General features: G+C 40.1%; 1 protein-coding gene across 1 annotated transcript in view; it reads left to right on the forward strand.

The window, feature by feature from the left end:
- The first annotated feature begins 5,126 nt into the window (after positions 1-5,126).
- PPP1R21 (protein phosphatase 1 regulatory subunit 21) overlaps positions 5,127-21,112 on the forward strand; it is a 61,898-nt gene continuing 45,912 nt past the window's right edge. The window contains exons 1-4 of the mRNA XM_037047849.1: positions 5,127-5,262; positions 14,246-14,314; positions 17,616-17,762; positions 20,067-20,168. Coding sequence (XP_036903744.1) covers positions 5,206-5,262; positions 14,246-14,314; positions 17,616-17,762; positions 20,067-20,168 — 375 coding nt within the window. The 5' untranslated portion in view covers positions 5,127-5,205. The remainder of the gene's footprint in view (positions 5,263-14,245; positions 14,315-17,615; positions 17,763-20,066; positions 20,169-21,112) is intronic.

Here is a 21,112-nt window from a genome sequence, read left to right on the forward strand (position 1 = left end):
ACAATACAATAGGAACTATTAACATAAAAAGGCCAGTACGTCCTGTCTTCCCACATCCACTTTATCACCCGTTGTTCCTCAGTACACATCCTCTGTTTCACAGCAGGCCAGCTCTTCATCAGGAAGGGCGGGATCAGGGTTCACAGGAGGGGAATGGAGAGAGGAGAAGGCTCTGTGCTTAGGAAAACACAACTCTTTAGTACCAAAGTGTAACAGGCTGTCAAGATTAACCTCTCATAGGTCATCAAGATGACCAACATTAACATGTCACTTCTGCCCCTATCTCCTAAACAGCTCTAATGTTATCTATTTCACGAAGAACCAAGTCCAAGCAAATACCAATCAGTATAATCCACCCTTTGGCATCCTCCCTCCTAATCTAGGGTTCGTTCACCTTCTGGTCATTCAAGCTGAATGGCCAAGGTTTCCCACAAGTGCCACTAACAGAGAAAATAGTCTGCAGTAGAGGCAAAGGACCTGGGTTCTAGTTTTGTTCCTGCCACCCTCTGCCACGTGACTCTGGACAAGGTGCGTCAGGGCTCTGTTATAATTATTCTTTCTTGCTGGGATGGAGACAGGCAAAGCGTGAGGGCATGGCCACAGGAAGGAGTTGCAAAACCTCAAAGTCTAGAATTTCTATTTTTAGTAGAGTTCCTCCAAGTTGCAAATCTACAGATTTTTCCTCACGGACTACTCATTACAAAACCTGAACTTTGGAGCTGGCTGCTTGAAAGAAAATCATGTGGGGGAAAGTGTTTTCTCCCTGTGCCCCATCCCCTGTCTTATTTTAATTTCATAGTAGAGTGATAGGCGTTTCCCACTGGATTAAAAATGTAAATAACAACAAGGACAATACGTCATAATACAAGGGACAGAAATTGCCTTCTTTAATCTTTTTCTTAAATAAACATCGTTGTCCTAATGTCCTAATCTCAGTAATCAAGAGTGGTGACCAGCCTTGAGGATTGTGAAACCAGGCCAGAGAAAACTTTAACTTAGTTATCTCAATGACCACGAGGGCAGATGCTGATGGGGCTAGCTGGTCTTTTGACGTCACTGTGGTATCTACTACATATCCACAGATTACTATGAAGTAGGCTGTGATTTCAGAAAATACAGCTTTGAAGCTTGAAGGAAGTTCTTGATCGTCTGATGTATACAAAGATGGAACACACGTCTCTACTGTACCAAGAAATAATGCTCCCTCAGAGACTGACAATATCATCTAAGTAACCCAGCGGCACAACTGATGGCTGTTTGTGTGACCAAGGGGCGTTCCACACTTTTCTCTAGCTATATATAGTCCAGTCCCATTACGTGCAGTCATTGTGTTCTATACAATCACCACAAACACTGAATCACTGAACAACCTTTCTCCTAAGGGAAAATAAAGGATTTTCTTTTTCTATGACAGGCCTGATCTTCCTCAATGTCCTCTCCCTTGGAAGAGGGAAAGTCTACTTCATCAGTTAACGATTTCCTGGTCTTTTCAGTCAAAACAGTTTTCGTTTAGTGTATAATAGCCTCTCCTGTCACAAAATGCTCCTTTGTTCTGAGTGCTGTATTCTCCCTCCAGCCCCCCAAGATCACTTCCGGGAGTATGGGGACTGTGGCACTGTACTGTGCCTTTGAGGTCAGGGCAAGGGGTCTGAGATCTGCATCAAGCAGGTTTCTGGGCCTCACAGCCTCTCTAGTGACGGTCCCTTGCGTACCCTGCCACAGAAGTCTTCATTTGAGGAAAGCGTAGTCTCTCTTGGTTTATTCATCGCCTAGGGATTTCCCCAGCTGACCTGCCTGCCTGACGTGACTGGGACCTCCTGCCAGAGCTGACTGACCCGGGGATGTACCTTGCCCAAGGTGGGCCAGCAGAGATCTTCCTTGTGTTTGGCAAACTGAAACTAAGCAACCTAGTTCATTTCTGGAGGCAAAGTTGTGAGATGAGGCCCAGGATCCAAGGGCTGCTATGCTTGCCACCCAGTAGAAGCAGAGATAACCCAGCAGCAGGAAGCAGCATAGACAGAGAGGATGAAAGTTGCAGAAACGTTATGGTCCCTGGTCTAAGTTGTTCTTGAGGTCCTGCAGCTCCTCTTGTCTTCCTATTGGTCCGTGATCTATCCATACATCCTTTTAGTAAATGTCCACCTTTGGGTGAAATCTAGTGTCAATTTCTGACACCTGCAACTGAAAAAGAAAAACTTAAGACAGTATGTTTTTTATTGCTTTAATGATCATCACAGAACTTGCATATTTACAATAACCCCAAAGCACCTTGATTTACACCATTTATAGGTTTGGAACTATTGCTGGAAGCATATGAGGCAAGGTTTAAAAAAAATTTGTTATTGTGAAATGTAACACCCATACAAAGAAGTACACAAAACAAAAAGGTATCTCATGAGGAGCTATCACAAAGTTAACACCTGTGTAACTTTACACAGAATTAGAACATTACCAATGTGTCTGAAGCACAATAGTTATCTTCTTCCCTCCAAAAAGTAATCAAGCTCCTGACTTTAATGGTTCTCACTTGCTTACTTTTCTTTCTAGTTTTATTACCCAAGCATGCATCCCTGAATTCTGTAGTTGAATCATGCCCTTTTTTGAATGTTATATAAATGAAGTTATACAATATAGTTGTTTTGGGATATGGCTTCTTTTGCTCTGAATTATTTTTTCAGATTTACCTAGTTAATAACTGTTACCTATTTAACAGTTAACTGTTAACATATACAGTTAACTATAGTGGTATTTCCATTTTTTAAAATTTGCTGTTTAGTATGATGAATATATATGTTTTCAGGTGAGTCAATAATACCAAATTCTTTTCAAGATTTTTAAAAATTGTCATTTTATTACAGTTGTCCCAATTTTTATCCCTTTGCCCACCTCTGCCCATCCCACTCCCCACCAAATACTTTTTCTAAATGATTGTTCCAGTTTATATTCCTACCAACATTTTGCAAGACTTTCTCTTGTTCCATTTTCCTAACTCTTGTCAGTCTTTTTAATTTTTACCGTTAGTGTGGTGTGCGTGGTATCTCATTGTGGTTTTAACCTCACTTCCTCTCATTACTAATGGAACTGAACACCCTTTTGTACATTTAATGACTGTGTATCTTCTTTTGTGAAATGCCTGTTGAAGTTTCTTGTCCACTTTTCTAGTTGGTTGCCCGCCTTTCTCCTTACTGATCTGTAAGAGCTCTTTATGTACTTGGATGAGACCTCCATTGGATATATATGTTGCAAACATCCCCCACTCTGTGGCTTGCCTTTTCACTCAATGGTGTCTTTGAGGAAAAGAATCTTAACTTTAATGTATTCAGATGTATCAGTTAAGATTTGAAACAATGTATCTGACAGAATCACTAGATTAAGCAATGGAAAATAAATTTCTCAATTCAGTAAAATGTATCTATACAGGCACTATAGCCAAAGTTGCACATTCTTTCTTTGGAATGTCCTTTCTGAGATGGCATTTTATTTTTAAATGATTGGACATTCCATGCCATTACAAACCACAGAAAGGCACATATAGTACTTAATTTCATTGCTGGGTGGTGCAATGGAAAACTAATAATAATAATAGTAATAGTAGTAATAAAATTGTTCTTAAAATTTGCTGAACAATAGCACATGGCTATTAAATTGAAAATATAAATATGTGAATTTTGTAATCTTTTTATATGTTACGGTGGCTGAAAACTACACACGCGTTCAGCCTTTCACAATGAAATCCCTGGCATATTCATAGCCAAACAAGAAACTGGGAGTGCACAAATAGTTTTTTAAATCATGGTAAATTGCGAGCATTCTAAATTGCCGATGTAACTAGCATCCCTGTACCTATTACCCAGATAATAAACTTCAACATTCTATTTACTTTTAAAATTAAATAAAATTAGCAGTTTATGCTCCTTTGTTCTTGTGTTTCATTCCTTTCTCCTTTTCTTACCAGAGGAAGCCACTACCTAGAATGTGATAGTTCTTGTTTTTCTATTTTGGTGCATGTTTATTTTCATTAACAAATATTGCTTTGTGCTTTTTAAATGTATCTTTTCATGCTACATTATACTGCAATTTGATATTAAACATAGTGCTTTATCATGTTGCTATATACAGATCTATTGTAGGTCATTAGTTTAACTGCCGTGTTGTAATTTATGGCAAACATATACTCTGAATTTATTTCATTCCTCTACCAATGAACATTTCTGTCTAGCAGTAAGCACAATCCTGAGAACATCTAACATATAATAGGTCTTAAAAACGTATTTAATAAATGAGTGGAGGCAGGCTGTTAAATGAAACAAAAGTGGTATAAAAATAGCTCAGGCAAAATGCTTTTTGTTTCAATTCTCCACTTATTTGTCGTTAACATCCACCCTATTTGCATGCATAGCAGGTTATCATTCCTGAAAATTTCTAACGGCTTTTTAACCAATCCACTGAAAAAGGCTCTGATGTGTTTTGCGTATAAGGGCAGCGGATTGACTGGGTAGAGAAAGAACACAAAGAAATCTCAATGTCAAAATATAAAACAATAAAGGTTTGTCTGGTGTGGAACAGTGTTATAAATTCAGGGAAGGTCTGAGAGTTTACAATTCAGGGCATGACCAGTGCTGCTACCACATCCGGATAAAGAGAGAGCGGAATACGGAGGTCTTTCTCTGAACGTACGTTCTGAAAGATGGAACCGTCAAATGCCAGAGGGTTGCCATGGGAACCAGAGGGGGGGGGAAGAGCGGACCGGCCAGAATTCCTGTTGCGCTTAGAATTCCTGTTCCTGTTTCTTCCGGTCCTCGGCTCTTCGCAACCACCGCCCCTTTCCTTGGTTTCCCACCCGTTCTGTGTACTCATCATTTTCTTCCCTTCTTGACTCTCCCTCTCCATCCTAAGATGCCATCTTGGACCATGCGTCAAGATGGCGTTCTCTACTCCCAGAGACTGAACCCTGGCAAGCCAGCGAGGCTGCGCGCGCACGTGCTAGGCCGCAGGAGGGTGGGGTGGTGACGTTAAGACGTCGCCCCGCCTCCGGCATTCGCTCCTCCCCTGGGCGAACCCGGAAGTGGAGGAGGAGGCGCGGCGGCAGCGGTGTTGAAGCCGACAGGCGCCGGCTGAACCGTACCGAAGAGTGTGTCTGGGGTTGGGGGCGGGGGGCGGGGCTGGACAGCCTGGGCCCCCGGCCTGGACGGGGCGGGAGAGGCCATGGCCTCGGCAGAGTTGCAGGGGAAGTACCAGAAGCTGGCTCAGGAGTACTCGAAGGTACCCATCATGGGCGGGGATTAGGGGGTCCCTGGCCCTGAGGCCTCGGGTTGCCTTGACTTGTCGCGGTGGGGTACCGCGGAGGGAGCACGCGAGGACACTCCACCTCTCTCCTCCGCCTCCCCTTCCCACAGTTACCAATCCTCCACCTGCAGCTCCCGGGAGGTTGAGCCGGGCGGTGTCTGGGTTCGTTTGCGTTTCTGTGGGAAGTAGCAGGAGTTTGATTCTGCCTTCTCACTGAACTAGCGGGCGTGGAACTGAGATGTCAGAAATCCTGGCCTCTGCCTCTGTTGCTGGCCGGGTGGGTGCTGTTTCCTCAATTTTCCCAGCCCAGTGATGGAGAAGATCAAGATTCCTTCCTGCCCACAGGGATGGTATTAATATAAAGAGATTGATCTGCCCCCATTCAATTCGGAAGGGTAAATAGAGTCATGGGTGTAAACTGCTTCACCAGGCACAGTGGTTTTGATGTGTTCAGTGTTAAGCACGAGGTCTGGAAATAGGAAATTTTGAAAGCTGGAATCCTACGCTTGCGCCATTCTCTCGCTTTTCCCTTGGTCACCTGGAGTGGGGCAGGGCACCCGGCAGGTGTTCAGTACATGTTAAGTTAGGCCTGTTTGTCGTATTTCTGGCATCAGCCTTGTAAATGATGGAACCCTTCCCTTGACAAAGGGCTGCTTCTGGGGATGGTGTTTCTGTCTTAAGAAATATCCTAATGAAGTTATAAAACCGGAATCATAACTATCAAAAGTACGATTTAGCAGTCATTAACCTTAGTTTTCAGTGACAGTGGCATTCATGGGGGCAGTGGAAAAACTTAGCCCCCTTTTTACAACTTGGAGAAACTGAGACATTTTTTATGATTTCGTTTAACAAATGTTCAGTACGGTGAAATGAAAAAATAAAACCCACGTCTAAATATGCCCATTAGTCTTTTCCCTATCAAATGGGAGCCTTCTGAGATACTACACTTAACTCCAGCGGTGCTGCCATTGGCACAGTTTCTTGCATTTCCATTTGAAATTGTCCTAAGAACCAGTGACATAATGTCAGTGGTGACAGCTTTCATCCTTTGAAGGAATATTTTGTTCTTTGAAAGGGCCAGAAGTTGGAACAAATCCGTGTGATGCAGCAGGGTGGGTGGAGAATGGCAGGAGTGTACAAACTTGGCTCTACTATTTTCGCATGAAAACATTTCATGAATATAAAGTAAGGGGACTGATTTTCTTCTCCAGAAAGTAAAGAAGCTCAGAAGGCAATTCCAAAGGCAAAGGGAAGTCCCCAAAATGTTTTGAGCAGTGACTGTATTGATGAAAAATTGAATAACCTAAAGAAAGTAATACAAACTTTGAAATATTTGGGGTTTTGGGGGGATGTTTAAGCTCTTTCATTCAACAGATGCTTGTTATGTACCCCCTGTAAACAGTTTGCCAGAGTTGGTTGAGTGAGGCAGAGTTCCAGCGAAAGGAGATCTGTTTAATAGAATGTTCAAACATTGTTCATAATTATAATACACTATGAGAAGTGTTAGTTCAGTGGGAGCACAGAAGAGATGGAGTTACTCAGACTGGGGAGGAGGGAAGAGGGAGGGAAGGATGGTAGCATTCCAGGCAAAGGGGACAGACTATGTTAGCTGACACGAAAGCACGTTAAGATGCATGGCAGACAGAGTGAAATATGGTTGGAGGGGTAATTTGGTCCTGATCATGAGGGGTTGTGGATGTCAAATAGGAAATTTGAACTTTAGTTTTTGAGTGATAGAGAAACATCAAAGGTTTTTAGAGAGGGGTGTAACATTACTTTTATGAAGGAAATGTAACCATTTGGAGGATAGATTTAAGTAGGGAAAGAGTGGTGAAAGGAAGAGACTGTAGGTTGTTGGAATAGTCTGGGGGAGAATAACATAGGGTTAAACAAAGATAGTGACTGTGAGATGGAGAGGGGCCCTAGATTTAGGAATTACGGTTAAAAAATACTTTTTAGATTACTTCTTGTCAGAGTGTCTGCTTTTTGCATAGCACTACACTTATGACAGATATGTGGAATGCATGAGACGGTCATCCTTTTGTCTCATTCATTCTGTGGGACATGGTAAGTGAAGGAAAAAGTCAAAGTTGACCTTGAAGTTTTGAGATGAGGGAACATGACTGCCACAGACATTAGAGGGTGGGCTGAAAGGCCAGCCATTTTGAAGTGAAGGGGTGAATTAACGTTTAGATGCAATCATAGAATTTTGAGGTTCAAAGTTGTGTTAAAGTTATTCACAAAGTGTAATAGCTTGAGGTGATTGATGTTGGGTAATTGCTGAAAACTTCTAGTGAAATGGACTGGCTAAAAGTTAGGACAAAAGCGAGAACTTTTGGAATAATTACCATGAAAATGATAGTTGAACTTCAGGAGTGAATCAGGGTAGAACACTTTAGGGAGATGCTTTGGCGAACATTTGCGGGAAGGGTGTGACAAGAGAAGGGGGAGAGGCCAAGGAGACTGTAACAGATCTGCTGGGCAGAGGTTATTCTTTCTTATTGGGCCAGACCATTTGTCATCCTTTTAATTTCAATGTGATGGAAAACTCAACACAAGAGAACAAAGATTGGTCAAAAGATTTCATGTGCTTTTTAAAAAAGTTTATTGATTTTATAGGGGGTGCAGAAAGAGAAGAAGAAACATGGACTTACTGTTTCACTTTATTTATACATTCATTGGTTGATTCTAGTATGTGTTTTGACTGGGGATCGAACATACAAACTTGGCATGTTGGGACGACACTCCAGCCAACTGAGCTGCTTGGCTAGGGTCTCACGTGCTTTTTATTTCTTGCCAATTCTAATGTCAAGGAATTTCTAGATAAGGTCTATGCTACCTTCAGCACTGATTCTATGGAAGGGGTAGTATACCTTCTTATTACTTTACTTGATGGAGAAATTGTGTGCTGTTGTTGAAATCCAGTTAGGATATAAAGAAAAAAAGATTTCCGTTTATAATCTGTGTATAGGAGACCTACATATTAAAAGAGGAACAAACATGATTCCTAACCCAAGAACATTTATAGAATCTTTTCATTCTTTTAAAAAATTTTAAAAAATGTTTATTGATTTTAGAGAGGAGAGGGTTGGGGGGACAGAGAGAGAGAGAGACAAAGAAACCTTGATATGAGAGAGAAACATTGATTGTTTGCCTCCCATACGCGCCCTGCCCAGGGATTGAACCTGCAAGCACCAGCTGGGAATTGAACTGTCAACCTTGGGGTGTACGGGATGGCACTCCAACCAACTGAGCCACATTGTCCAGGGCTCTTCTCATTCTTACATAAATCAAATCTCAGCCCGTGTTCCAGGAAGGAGCCCACTGTTTGCTTAAGAACTGTGGTCGTAATCGTCTTTCCTCTTGAGAAGGCAAAAAGTCTGAGGAGCTCGCATTAAAGACACTGAGAGTTTACTTAGGTAAAAGATGAACCCTGGAGGCTGAAGCAGGTGAAAATTGCTGAGGCAGGTAAACTGCCAAAACATGAAGTGAAAGTGGAGTGCAAGACCCTGGTGGTTGGGGGCAATTAAGGGGTCATCACTGGAGGCTTTTAAAATTTCAGGTTTAATAGGGTTTGGAGAGGAGAAAGGTGTGTAGAAGCCGATTTTCAGAGGTTCATGAAGTTAATAGAAGGAAGCTGCCTCTTTGAGGTGTGAGGGAAAGCTGGTCAAGGCCTCAGTTACTATACTGTCGATGAAGACTCAAAGAGCATTTCTTACTTGTCTTCCACGGGCTGCTCTGCTTCTGAGGCTCTGATATATCTCATTATGGAGAAGGATGGCCAAGTGCACTCAGCCCTGGCTCATTTGGTTTCAGCCTGCTTTCAGCAGGGGCTCCTGCATTCTTGCCTGGCACCGTGTTGTATGTGTAAAGTTTCAAGTTCTAACTGGATCATTGGTTCTCAAAGTGCTGCCCCTGGGTCAGCATCATGGTCAGGAAACAAATTCTTGGGTCCATCCTAGACTTACTGAAACTAAAATTGGCGGTAAAACCCAGCAGTCCGTGTTGTGACAGACCTCTCCAGTGATTCGGGTGCACATCGGAATTTGAGAACTGCTGCTCAAGGAGTGATATCAGTATAGGAGCTTTTGCTGAAGGATAATCTTTTAAAAACTCTTTTTGAGGCAGTAATAACCAATGGGAAAACCAAGCATCAGTTACTTCTCTAACAGTTTGTTTTGCAATTGATGCTTCTCTTAGATATGAGTGATATTACATATGGGATGTGTCAGATTTATGCTCTTATTATAGAGCTACTGATAGTGGGGAAATGTCAGTGGTGACTGTCTGTGTTTGCTTTCTAGGTAGTGGGGTCTGGAAAGCTGATTAATTGCCCCCTCCTGTAAGAGAAACAGGATTATTATATTATTATTTTTAAATTTTTACGCTGATGTGCAGGGTTGATTGCTAAAGCTAAGATGTTACATGAGGGTGAAGGTGTTTGGTGTCTGCTGTCCAGCAGGGTAACCACTAGCCATATGAGGCTGTCGAGCACTTGAAATGTAGCAGCTAGTGCCATTGGAGCACTCAATTTTAGATTTTATTTCATTTCAAATAATTTAAGGAGGAACGTGTTGGACAATGCTAGCTTAGCCCTTAGACCAGTGCATCACTGATGTAAATGTCCATGTGACTCATCTGCAGACCTTGTTAAACTGCAGATTCTGGTTTGGTAGGCCTGGGGTGGGGCCTCAGATTCTGCTCCTTGGGATGCTCTTGCAGCTGTCCATGAACCACACTTAGAAAGACAAGGGTTGTCTTCCTCTTCCTCTTTAATTCACTTCACTTATGCATTCAGTGACTGATGGGGCAGCTAGACTGCAGGGGATGGGGTTGGGGGATTTGTAAGGAACCCTACGTGGTAGCAGGAGCCGGAGAAAGGGTTCACTTGAGGGCAGGTCTGAGAGGAGAAGGTTTTTTCCCTGCCTCAGTGACCAAATAACCTCAGCTAGTAGTACACAGACCACCCAGCCAACTGATTCTTTATTTACTTCCAGGGGGAGGAAGAAGTGAGTAGGTAGAAAGACTAAGTGGTATTCCCAGCACTTTGGAATACTTAAAATGTTAGATTTGGAGGGAATTTTAGGGATCTTTGAGGCCAGAGATACTGTAGCTGGGGTCTGCAGATGCCTCCTGTATCCTGAAGCTGCAAGTCGGGGTTTTGGTGAAGCTTAAGAATGGGCTCCAGGATGCCTGTTGCACACATTGATTTGTAATGAAAAAAGCTGTATGTTTAAAGATGGGTTTCACAGAGTAGTAAAACATGTACAGATCTCAAAATGTTCATTGTGTGAAAGTAGCTATTGAGAGTAGTTCTAACCCAGAAGATTGCTGGGGATTAGATGAGAAAATGCTTATAGACGATTCCTCTCTCTTTCCCCACAAACTCGTCTAACAGTTTGTGATTTAAGGTAGTAAATCCCTAATTTTGGGCCAATTATCCCACCACAGATTGTCAAAGTGGCATGTGAGTGATCATAGTTGGCTCACCTCTACACTCTGAACTTGGAGAAACAGCTTTGTGATGAGCCCGATTGAGGCCGGGCTGTTCCAGAATCATAGAATAAGTCAGGGCATTGCTCATTGGTCAGGGCTTTTGAGGATGCGTGGTGTTTTATAGGACCAGGAGGTTCAAATCATTTGGAGAAGGGTCTTAGGGACTGTTACACTAAGGACAGTCTTTTACAAGTATATAATGCATTACATTTAAACACCTTTTCCACACAGTATTTAAGTTGATTTTCTAAACATTTATTGAGTGCCTTCTATATCCATAGCATTGATCTTTCATTGTTGGCAAAAGATACAGGGAATTATGCTGTAGTCTCTACCATGAAAGACAGTTTAGTTGACAGATGGGAGATGAGTAGAGAAATCATAAATTAATCATAGATCACACATAACTTAATAAATGTCAAATTTACTACTTTAAAAGTAAAATTAAAACTGAACGGTTTAGTAAGAGGTGTCTTGTTACTATACTAGCAGGTGCCAAGGGAACTAGGGTTCCCATTGTGGGAACCTCTTTCCCATTGTGGACCATAGGAAGACTGCAGGGAGTGGTTAGGAAAAGCTTAGGAAAGAGGTAGGACCAGAGGGAGGAAAAGCTCATCAAACACCAGCTGGGATGTGATTGGCCAAAAAGAGGAAGGGCTGTGCTTTCAGAGTAAAGGTAAAGCTAATCCGAAAATTATAAGACCATGAAAAATGAGGTGTAAAAGGACTAAGAAGACTTGCAAATTGGGATTCAGAGGTACTGTCCCTCTACTGAATGGAACGGAAGAGCTTGGTGCACAGCTGCTCAAAGAACGGTATCAGTATAGGAGCTTTTGGTCAAGGATAATCTTTTAAAAACTGTTTTTGAGGCAGTAATAACCAATGGGAAAACCAAGCATCAATTACTTCTCTAACAGTTTGTTTTGCAATTGATGCTTCCCTTAGTTATGAGGGATGTTACATACGGGAACGTGTCAGATTTATGCTGGAACCACACAGTATTGTCTTCTGGAGCATTTTCCTGTCATAACAGGGACTTCAGATACATCCACGTGCATTGGAGTCTCCGAGCTTATCTCAGAGGCATTAGCGACCATTTGGTCATCTTATATCTACTTCTAAAACAGGAATAATATGCATTTGCCTCCCTACGGCGGTGAGTGCTGGTGAGGAGAAATGGACTGGAAAAGGCCAGGCCGATGACAGCATTGTCAGCATTTGCTGGGCTGCTGGTTCAGTGACGGACCAGTGTGCTGTCGAAAGGCAGGAAAATGCCCAGTGTTACAAAGTGTAATTCACGTGGCAATGGAGTCTCCCATGTCACCCTTTTCTACCTACTAAATAATAAGGGTATTTTTAGATAACTATTTCTGAAAGCTGCATTTTCTATTACACAGTTTCACTGAAACTATGTTTGAATTGTTACTCATTTAGCAAAGTATTTTCAAAAGGAAAATCCAAATGATTTTTCAATAGAATCAGATTAAATTCCAAACAACAGTAATTGGAAAGGTTTTTTACCTTCCATTTTAGCTCTTCCTTTTTGTTTAGTTTGCTACAGGTAGCTTTTAAATGTGCCTTAGAAATGAAAGTTGAGGTTTTTTTTTTTATTGCTGTAGTTTTGGTCCTACAGAAAATTTACAGTTCCACAGATTTCAAGCTTCATCTCTAGTTTTTGGAACAGTCACTAGGAGCTTCTAAAAACCACTCCAAGAAGACATCATAGATCAAAGTTAGGACAGTGGTATGAAATGAGACCTAGGTACCCAAGAAGCGTTGCTGCCTCTTGGTTAGATGGGTTTGAGTGTATTTATTGAATTTTGCTGCGTAGGTAACGCATTATCCAAGACTATGCTGATATTGCTTAAAAAGTAAAATATTACATGTCAGAAGTCAACATTAAAGTGTTATTTCTTTTTTCTGAACTTGTAGAGCAGAGATACCCCAACTTTTTTGTAAAGAACCTAATAGTAAATATTTTAGGCTCAGGGCCATATGGTTTTTAACTGCTTGTCTCTGTCATTGTAGCTCCAAAGCAAACGCAGACAATACGTAACTAAGGAGCTGGCTGTGTTCCAGTCAAACTGTTACACAGGTTGCAGGCCAATTTTGTCTATGGCTCTTAGTTTGCCAATTCCTGTTCTAGAGAATTTAATGTCTAAAGTACTTAAAAAAAAACATAAATGCTAGGATGGCTAATTATCTTTCATCTTCCCTTTTAAATTGTAAGCTCTTTGAAGACAGGGGCCACTTCTTTTACTTCTTTCTCTCTCCCACATCATTTAGGGCATTGTCTGACGCCAGGCAAACTATGATAAGTATATCTATTCTCTTTTGTATTCTATTCTCAAATAAGAGCTCTGTCTCCTTTGTGGAACACCGTATGGTTTAGAAAGTGTTTTTACGTATTTTTGATCTGGTTCTCACAACAACCTCAGAAGAAGGAAGATAGGGTAGATGTATTTATCCATATTATAGACCATATAACTGAGGCCCAGAAAGGTTAATTGAGTTCCCCAAGTTTATATCATCTAGTAAAATGGCAAAGCAGGCCCTGACCAGGGACTCGCTTGGTTGGGCGTCATTCTGCAAGGCAAAGGGTTGCCGGTTCCATTCCTGGTCAGGGCATGTGCCTGGGTTGCAGTTTGGTCCCAGGCAGGTATGAGAGGCAGCTGATCGATGTATCTCTCTCACATTGATGTTTCTTTCTCTGTCTCTCCCTCCCTGTCTCTCTAAAAATAAATAAGATCTTAAAAAATAAAACTGCTGGGGCTTGAATCTCAGCATCGCCTGTAAAATAGAGGTAATATAGTATCTACTTCATAAGATTGTGAGGTTTAATGAAGTAAAACACTTAGGACAGTTCTGGTATGTAATGAGCATTAGGATGTTACCTGCTATTATTATTATTTCTAAATTGAGCCTGCTTTTTAGTTGCTTTTGGTACACTGTCTCAGCTGATGCCCGATAACAGGCTTGCCATTCTTGATGACACTTTCACAACTGATATTAGGCGCGGTGTCCTGCTGGGTATGTGGCTGCCTTACACTTTGATTTTCTATAGAATCATTACTCTGGAATTCATCCAACTGTACATATTTTACAGGTGAATGGTGTGCCAGAGTCTCAAGGAAAATAGTAGTTTTTATTTAGGGAGATGACTTGGTTTCATAGAACGAACCATGTGCTAGGAGTTGAGAGAGATGGAATTTAGTCTCAATTTGCCACAGGTGATGGGTTTCATGTCCTTGGGCAGCTAAGGCACTGTGTATTCATCTGTGAAGTGGCAGAATGGTGATACCTTCTATCCTCTTCTGGGCTACTATTTTTGTTCTCATATATATGTGAGAAGATAGTTACTCAGTGTTATGATTCCTGTAAAGTAATCCCGTAAGTGATTTTCTTGCTATAAGTGATGCTTTAAATTAAAGTAAAACTTAATTATCACTTACTCTGTTTTCAGCTTCGGGCTCAGAATCAGGTTCTGAAAAAAGGTGTTGTGGATGAACAAGCAAATTCTGCTGCTTTGAAGGTATGCAACAGGGTATTTGTATTGTGAGGTTAAGTGAGTACTCGGTGGTGCTTAAAGCAGGGAATTTGGCTCATTTTCTGGGTTAAAATCTCTGATGTTAATTCACTAGGGATAGTGATGAGTAATACATTTTTTTTGTGTTTCACTTTCTTCCTTCAGTATGAATGTTACATGCTTTGATTTTCTTGGCTAAATTTTTTTAAAAATGTATTATTTGACTTTAATGAGTTTATTTAGCTAAATTCATCTGGATCACTAGACAATACTCTGAGGAGTACAAGGTCATATTTGTATTTATATCCCCAGTGTTCAGCCAGAGGGTTGTGTCCTAATAAATGGATTTGAAATTGTGAATCATTTAGTCCAAATTATTGTATTATTCGGTTGGCTAAAAAGTTTGTTTAATTTTTTCTATACAATAAAAAGACACATTCTTCATTTTCACCAATGACTTTATTGATTTGGGTAATTTGAGTATGTTGGCTATCTGAGTAGTGTAATGTTGATTGTTCTCAATTAATGTCTTGATTTGATCACTATCAACTTCAGCTGGTCTACCTGACCTTCGAGCCTTGTCCAGCAAGAAATCTCCAGCATGAAACTTCGGAAACTACTTTTGACGCGTTTGATCAGTCACAGCACCTTCTCCATACACTGCACACATCTTTTTTGTGTGTGTCTCAGTTGCACTTTTACCTTTCTTGAAATAAAGCATAATATGGAAAATGTTGCATGTTTTCTTCCATCTTCAGTAATTAAAATGGCTACACAAAAATTCACCAATTTTGTTAAGTTTTTTTTTTAATGAACACTGATATGACAGCTGTCACAATATAATCTATACTGTTTTGAATGAAGTTAAAGACAACAAGGAGCTCAACCATTATGGAAAAAAACAAATGAACTTTTTGGCCAACCCAGTATTTATAGTATTACACCTAAGAACCTGTTGTAATTATGCCCACCCTTGCATACTGCCTACCTCATTCTTTGGCTCTCTTCCTTACTCCTTTTTTAGACCAAAGGGATTAGGATTCCCTTTGCCCTTTGCTCTTTCTGGAGTAGCTTCTAACCAGTGCCATAGTTTTATTCAGTTAACTGACACCCAGAAGTGTGTCCTTTTATTTAGCCAGTGTTGGACCCTACACTAGAGAAATATGTCTTTTGAGAGTGTGCTCTCCTCAGGTGTTATTCTGCAGACCCAGAGCTGGGATGGGTCAGGATACCTTACCCATACTTCCAAAGCTCTCTGTGCCCAAGCCAAGATGATGAAAAATAAGCTTTATAGTCAGGAGTTGTTACTCCTAAGTCATCGAAGAAATGATCATTATCTCACCTAATGATGTTTAAAACCTGTTACTGGGGAATGTATTTCCTACCTTGTCTTTGTAGCCCACTCTTGGTTTGACACCCTCCTGTTGCTGGTCGTGTTTGATTAGCTCTGTGATAGTGGCGATGGTGGTGACAGTGCTGATGTTGACAGCAGGTTCTGTTTATTGAGCAGTCACAGTGTGTCGGGCATTTTGCTAAATACATCATATCCACGATCTCAGTCTTCATAGTAACTGTATGAGGACAGATAATATTATTATTATCCCCATTGCACAAACCGGGATTTACAGAGAGGTTGGGAAAGATGTCATCCAAAATTAATGATTAGTTAATAGAGTTGGAGCCTTAGTCATCTAGTGATTAACTAATTATAAGGATGTAAAGAAATTACTTTTGTTTTACTGTTTATTGCAGTCGTCATTATAATTACAGTTAAGAATGACAGTTACTCAACAGGACTGCTGGGGTGTCTTCTGTTATAGTAGGCTTTTGATTATATTGGGTTTGCCTCTTCAATGAGTTGTGGATACAGTAAGCATTCATTGATTTGAATTTTTTTAAAATATATTTTATTGATTATACCATTACAGTTGTTCTATTCCCCCCCTTCAATCCCCTCCACCCACACCCTCCCTCCCCCACCATTTGAATTTTTTTTAATTTGAAGTGTGATAATTTGGACATGGAGTAGAACTAAGTTTACCATTGAACTTCAAGTAAAAATTGAGGGCTATTAAACAAAACAATAGAAAGAACAATGTTTTTCTTCTTACTGGAAACATTATTCTATCACTCTAGCTCTGCTCTCACCATACAAATGTCAGTAGATTGCAGACATCAGCCTGTGGTTTTTAGTTTGCTGTTTCAATACATTTAAATCAGCTATTCATTAAAACTAGACCTCTTCTTAGCTTACAAGTGGTTTTAAAGTGAAAGTAGTACAAGTACAGTTCTGTAAATATACAGTAGCATATGACCATCTGTGTTTGATTAACAGTGAATACAGAGTTGTCAGAACATCGTAAGTGAAATGTAGTTAGAGTAATATTTTTTAACAACAGAGTGAAACTAAGTATTTCTCTAATTTTCTATTTTCTTATCCCATGGTATAAACAATACAGAACGGCCAGCAGAAGTTAGGTTGTTTGGATTTTAGATTTTGTTTCTATTTTCACTTTAAAGGGAATCAATATAGAACAGTAGTTGAAAATATTCTTATGTTAGGATAACAATGATTTTTATCTCTGACAAATTAGAGTACAGTAGTTTAAAATTAAGCATATTGAAAAGATTTCACTTGACTGACTTAAATTCAGAGAGGATTTATAGGAAAAAATGAGTACGAATATATTTCTGGCTGTTCTTGCTTACTGAAGGGCATCATCAATTGAGTCTGGGATTCCCTTTAAAAATTCAGGTTCAAGGCCCTGGCTAGTGTAGCTCAGTGGATTGAGCACACGCCTTTGAACCAAAGCATCCTTGGTTTGATTCCCAGTCAGGGCACATGCCTGGGTTACAGTCCATATTTCCAGTATGGGGTGTGCTAGAGGCAACCACACATTGATGTTTCGTCTCTCTAAAATAAATAAATAAAATATTTAAATAAATAAATTAATTAAATAAAAATTCAGGTTCATAAAATTGTAGCCTCATGCCTTGTGTCCCCTCACTGCCAGACATGTGTATAACAACATTATATAACAACAGGTTGTTGTGGGTATTTTACTTGAAGTTGATGATTATCTTGTTTCTTTAGTATATGTACTCTTTATTTTTAAATTTACTTGGTTTGATCAAAAAACACTTTTGCCACAAAACAGCTAAAAACATAGGGACCAGAAATAGTAAACATGCAATTTGAATTTCCTAAACAAGAGGTTTTGATTATATTTTGGTGAAACAAGAACAATTTCATTTTTAAACCTTCAGGCTAAATTATAAAGAATAGTTTGTTTTCACTTTGATATAGGAACAACTGAAAATGAAGGATCAGTCACTGAGAAAACTCCAGCAGGAAATGGACAGCTTGACATTTCGAAACCTGCAGCTTGCCAAGAGGGTAGAACTGCTCCAAGATGAACTGGCTGTAAGTGAACCCCGAGGCAAGAAGAACAAGGTAGGTCAAACAGTACAGACATCTGTGGGCCGTCCTTCCTGTAACCGAAGGCCCTACCTCCAGATTCTCTGATGTTTCATTACTACACCTGGGTATTGGGTCAAGAAAACAGATATTTACTATTCATGTATTCTAGGTATTAGAGGCATTTTCATATAAATGTGAATTTAAAAGAATTTATTAAGAGCAGACATGCACATACTTGATTTAGTGGCTGAGAAAAGTGAAAGGAATGTCTCATATTGGTCAAAATTGTTGCTATCTTTCAGTTATACCAAGTTGCCATTAACTGAAGGTAGGGCAAATAAAAAGAGAAATATTGTAGAAGTGTAGCTGTTCATGTGAAAGTAGCAGCTACATACCTTAGGCTAGTCAGTTTGCTGTAGATATTTTTCCTTTCCTTAATTTTTTTCAAGGTTTTATTTATGTATTTGTAGGGAGAGGAGAAGGGAGGGAAAAAGAGAAGGAGAGAAACATTCAAAGTGTGAGAGAAACATCTATTGGTTGCTTCTCACACGCCCCCAACCAAGAACCTGGCTCGCAACCCAGGCATGTGCCCTGACCAGGAATCAACCAGCAACCTTTGGGATTGTGGGACAGTGCCCCAGCCCACTGAGCCAGATCAAACAGAGCTAGGTGTTTTTTCTTAGGATTTATTCTTAGGCCAGCTTGGTATTCTTGTCCCAAGATGTAAAAATAAACTTTTCCTCTTATGGTTAATGTAGTGAGGCAAGATTCTTACTGCTCTGCTATGCATGATCTGGTACTTTGAGAAGTAGCATTTTTTTAAGGGTAAGAGCTAGTGACTGAATCTTTTAAGCCTGTATGTGTGTATAGAACAGCCCTCCCCCCGCCCCAATGTGCAGACATGAGGCAGTCATAGTAGACTCGTAGGGAGGGAAGAGAGAGACCCACAGTAACTGTAGCAGAACAGTGTCGAGGGGAGAGTGCAGACTTTGGAGGGAAGCGCAGGATTGGATTCCTTGTCTACCATTTATAGTTCTATGACTTCCGGCAAATTTTTAAGCCTTGCAACTTCAGTTTATCCATCAGCTAAATAGGAATGGTACTCTTTCTGTGATCATGGGGTTACGTAAAAGTGCCCGGGACTCTGTTTGCCGTACGATGGACAGTCCACATAATTATGTGTTAGTACTTTTCCATATGCGTTTCCCCTACATGGAAGAATTCTTGAGAGTGGTGATTTTCAAATGGGAACAGAGTTGGCAAAACAGGTATGCATTTGAATCACTTGGGAAACTGTCAGAATATACATGCTCTGGAAATTCGGAAGACCCTTGGGGAAGGAGTAGCCATCTGTACTTGAAACGTGCTCCACAGGTTAGTGAGACCCTCACACAGCTGTTTTAGCAGAGGTTCGGGTGTAACACTCCTGAAATCTTGTTAATTGAAGCTCTCCAAACTTGGAAGCACTGAGGACACAGAGTATATAACTTAGCAGTTCCCTGTGTACTTCTTGTGTCCCAAACAGCATGGATATTTAATATATTTTTTAATATAGCTACTCTCTTTCACAGTTTTCTAATCATTGGTTTATCAGTAAGTGACTTCATTTGAAGTGAGGAGTGAGGGCACAAGAAAGGCAGAGAAGGGTGGTGACTGATGTCTGAACACAGTTTTATTGTTAGGTCGTCACTTGAATAGCCTCAGTTCTTATATCCCATGAAAACAAATGTTCGTTACTAGCTCTTCTAAATGGCACTATTCTTCTATGTAGAAAAGTTGATACTGTTTTAAAAAAACAAGCAAAAGAAAGGTATTTTTCATAATCTTTGAGCTCTTTTTCTTCTGTTTATAACAGCTTTATTTTTTTAATTAGAAATTTATGTGAACTTTTGTATCTTATCTTTGTGAACGCTAAGTAATTTACTTAGAGGAGTTTAACAATTCAGACTCATAGAATTGCTAAAACTGTCATTTCTTAAACCCCCAAATCAAATTTGAAATGATATTTATTAGCATATTTATTTTTATATGATTAGCTTTTGGGGTCTTCTCTATCTTCCAATTAAACTACTCCTGAATTCATCTGCAAAGAATAGCAAGCCTTATCTGTTTTTTTTCTCTCTCTTTTTTTAAGCTTTCCTGCCCATTGCAATACTTGCAGTTCCAACTTGTCACGTAGGAAGGTTAAATGATGGACTGTGTACCTTTTGCAGGATTGTGTGAGAATGATGAACACGTAGAAGAGACAAGCTACTGAGGTGATAGAGAATCTGTGTACCTTAGGATGTTTCTCTAAAGGATGAAAGTTATGTGGACATAACTTATTCTTTCCATCAGAAAAGTGGAGACTCTTCTTCTCAGTTGAGTCAGGAGCAGAAGAGTGTGTTTGATGAAGATCTGCAGAAGAAGATAGAAGAGAACGAACGGTTGCACATACAAGTGAGAAGATCTTTCTGTTCTTTCATATGAATATAAACATGGGTCATATGGTCTGGAATGTCGAAAAATCAATGCAGCATAGAGTGTTCTGTGTATGTGTGGGTGTTTTACTATTTCCCGTGGTTGCTAGGTATTATGTCACTGTCATTCATTTCTTAAATCTTTCTTATTCTTGTCTTAATATGAACATGTGAAGTATACATTGTTTAGAGGACAGTGGAGTAACTTTATAACAATACAGAAATACTGAGCACTATTTTATTTAGGAAATGATTCATTAGATCATTTAGATGGGGGCTTATGAATAAGTAGTGTTTGCCTTTTAATTTATTACTGTTTATCAGGTAATCTGTAATGACTTTTAGGGTACAGATCATGTTGGTTTTGTAGGCCCAGGCCCAGAACTGGGTTGCACTCATGGCAGGCCCCCAAGTATTTATGGAGTGTTGAATAATCATTGTTTACCTCCAGTCAGCATATTGTAACAGTCATAGTGTAGTATATCCAACTATACTTTCTGATTTAAAAAATATTTTCTTTATTTATTTTTAGACAGAGGGGAAGGGAAAGAGACAGAGAGGGAGAGAAACATCCATGTGTGGTTGCTGCTTGCATGTCCTCTGCTTGGGACCTGGCTGGCAATCCGGTCATGTGCCCTGAGTGGGAATTGAACCAGTGACTTTTTGGCACTCAATCCACTGAGCCACACCAGCCAGGGCTGCTTTCTGATTTTTATTGTGTGTGAGAAATGGTGACAGAGTTAAACAGTAGAAAGTAAATGTCCATTAATTCTCAGTCTTTGACAGTGTTAAAAAAGTGAACTTTTGACTTTAGTGCATTTTGTGTTAAGTATTCATAATTATTAATTAGTACTGGATTCTCATTAAGGAAAAGAGCTTTACCTGTTTTGGGAATAACATCTACTTGTATCGTGATTATTTAAT

Source organism: Sturnira hondurensis, unplaced genomic scaffold (genome assembly GCF_014824575.4).
Source record: "Sturnira hondurensis isolate 20B ecotype Veracruz unplaced genomic scaffold, ASM1482457v3 Scaffold0006413, whole genome shotgun sequence".
Classification (NCBI taxonomy): domain Eukaryota; kingdom Metazoa; phylum Chordata; class Mammalia; order Chiroptera; family Phyllostomidae; genus Sturnira; species Sturnira hondurensis.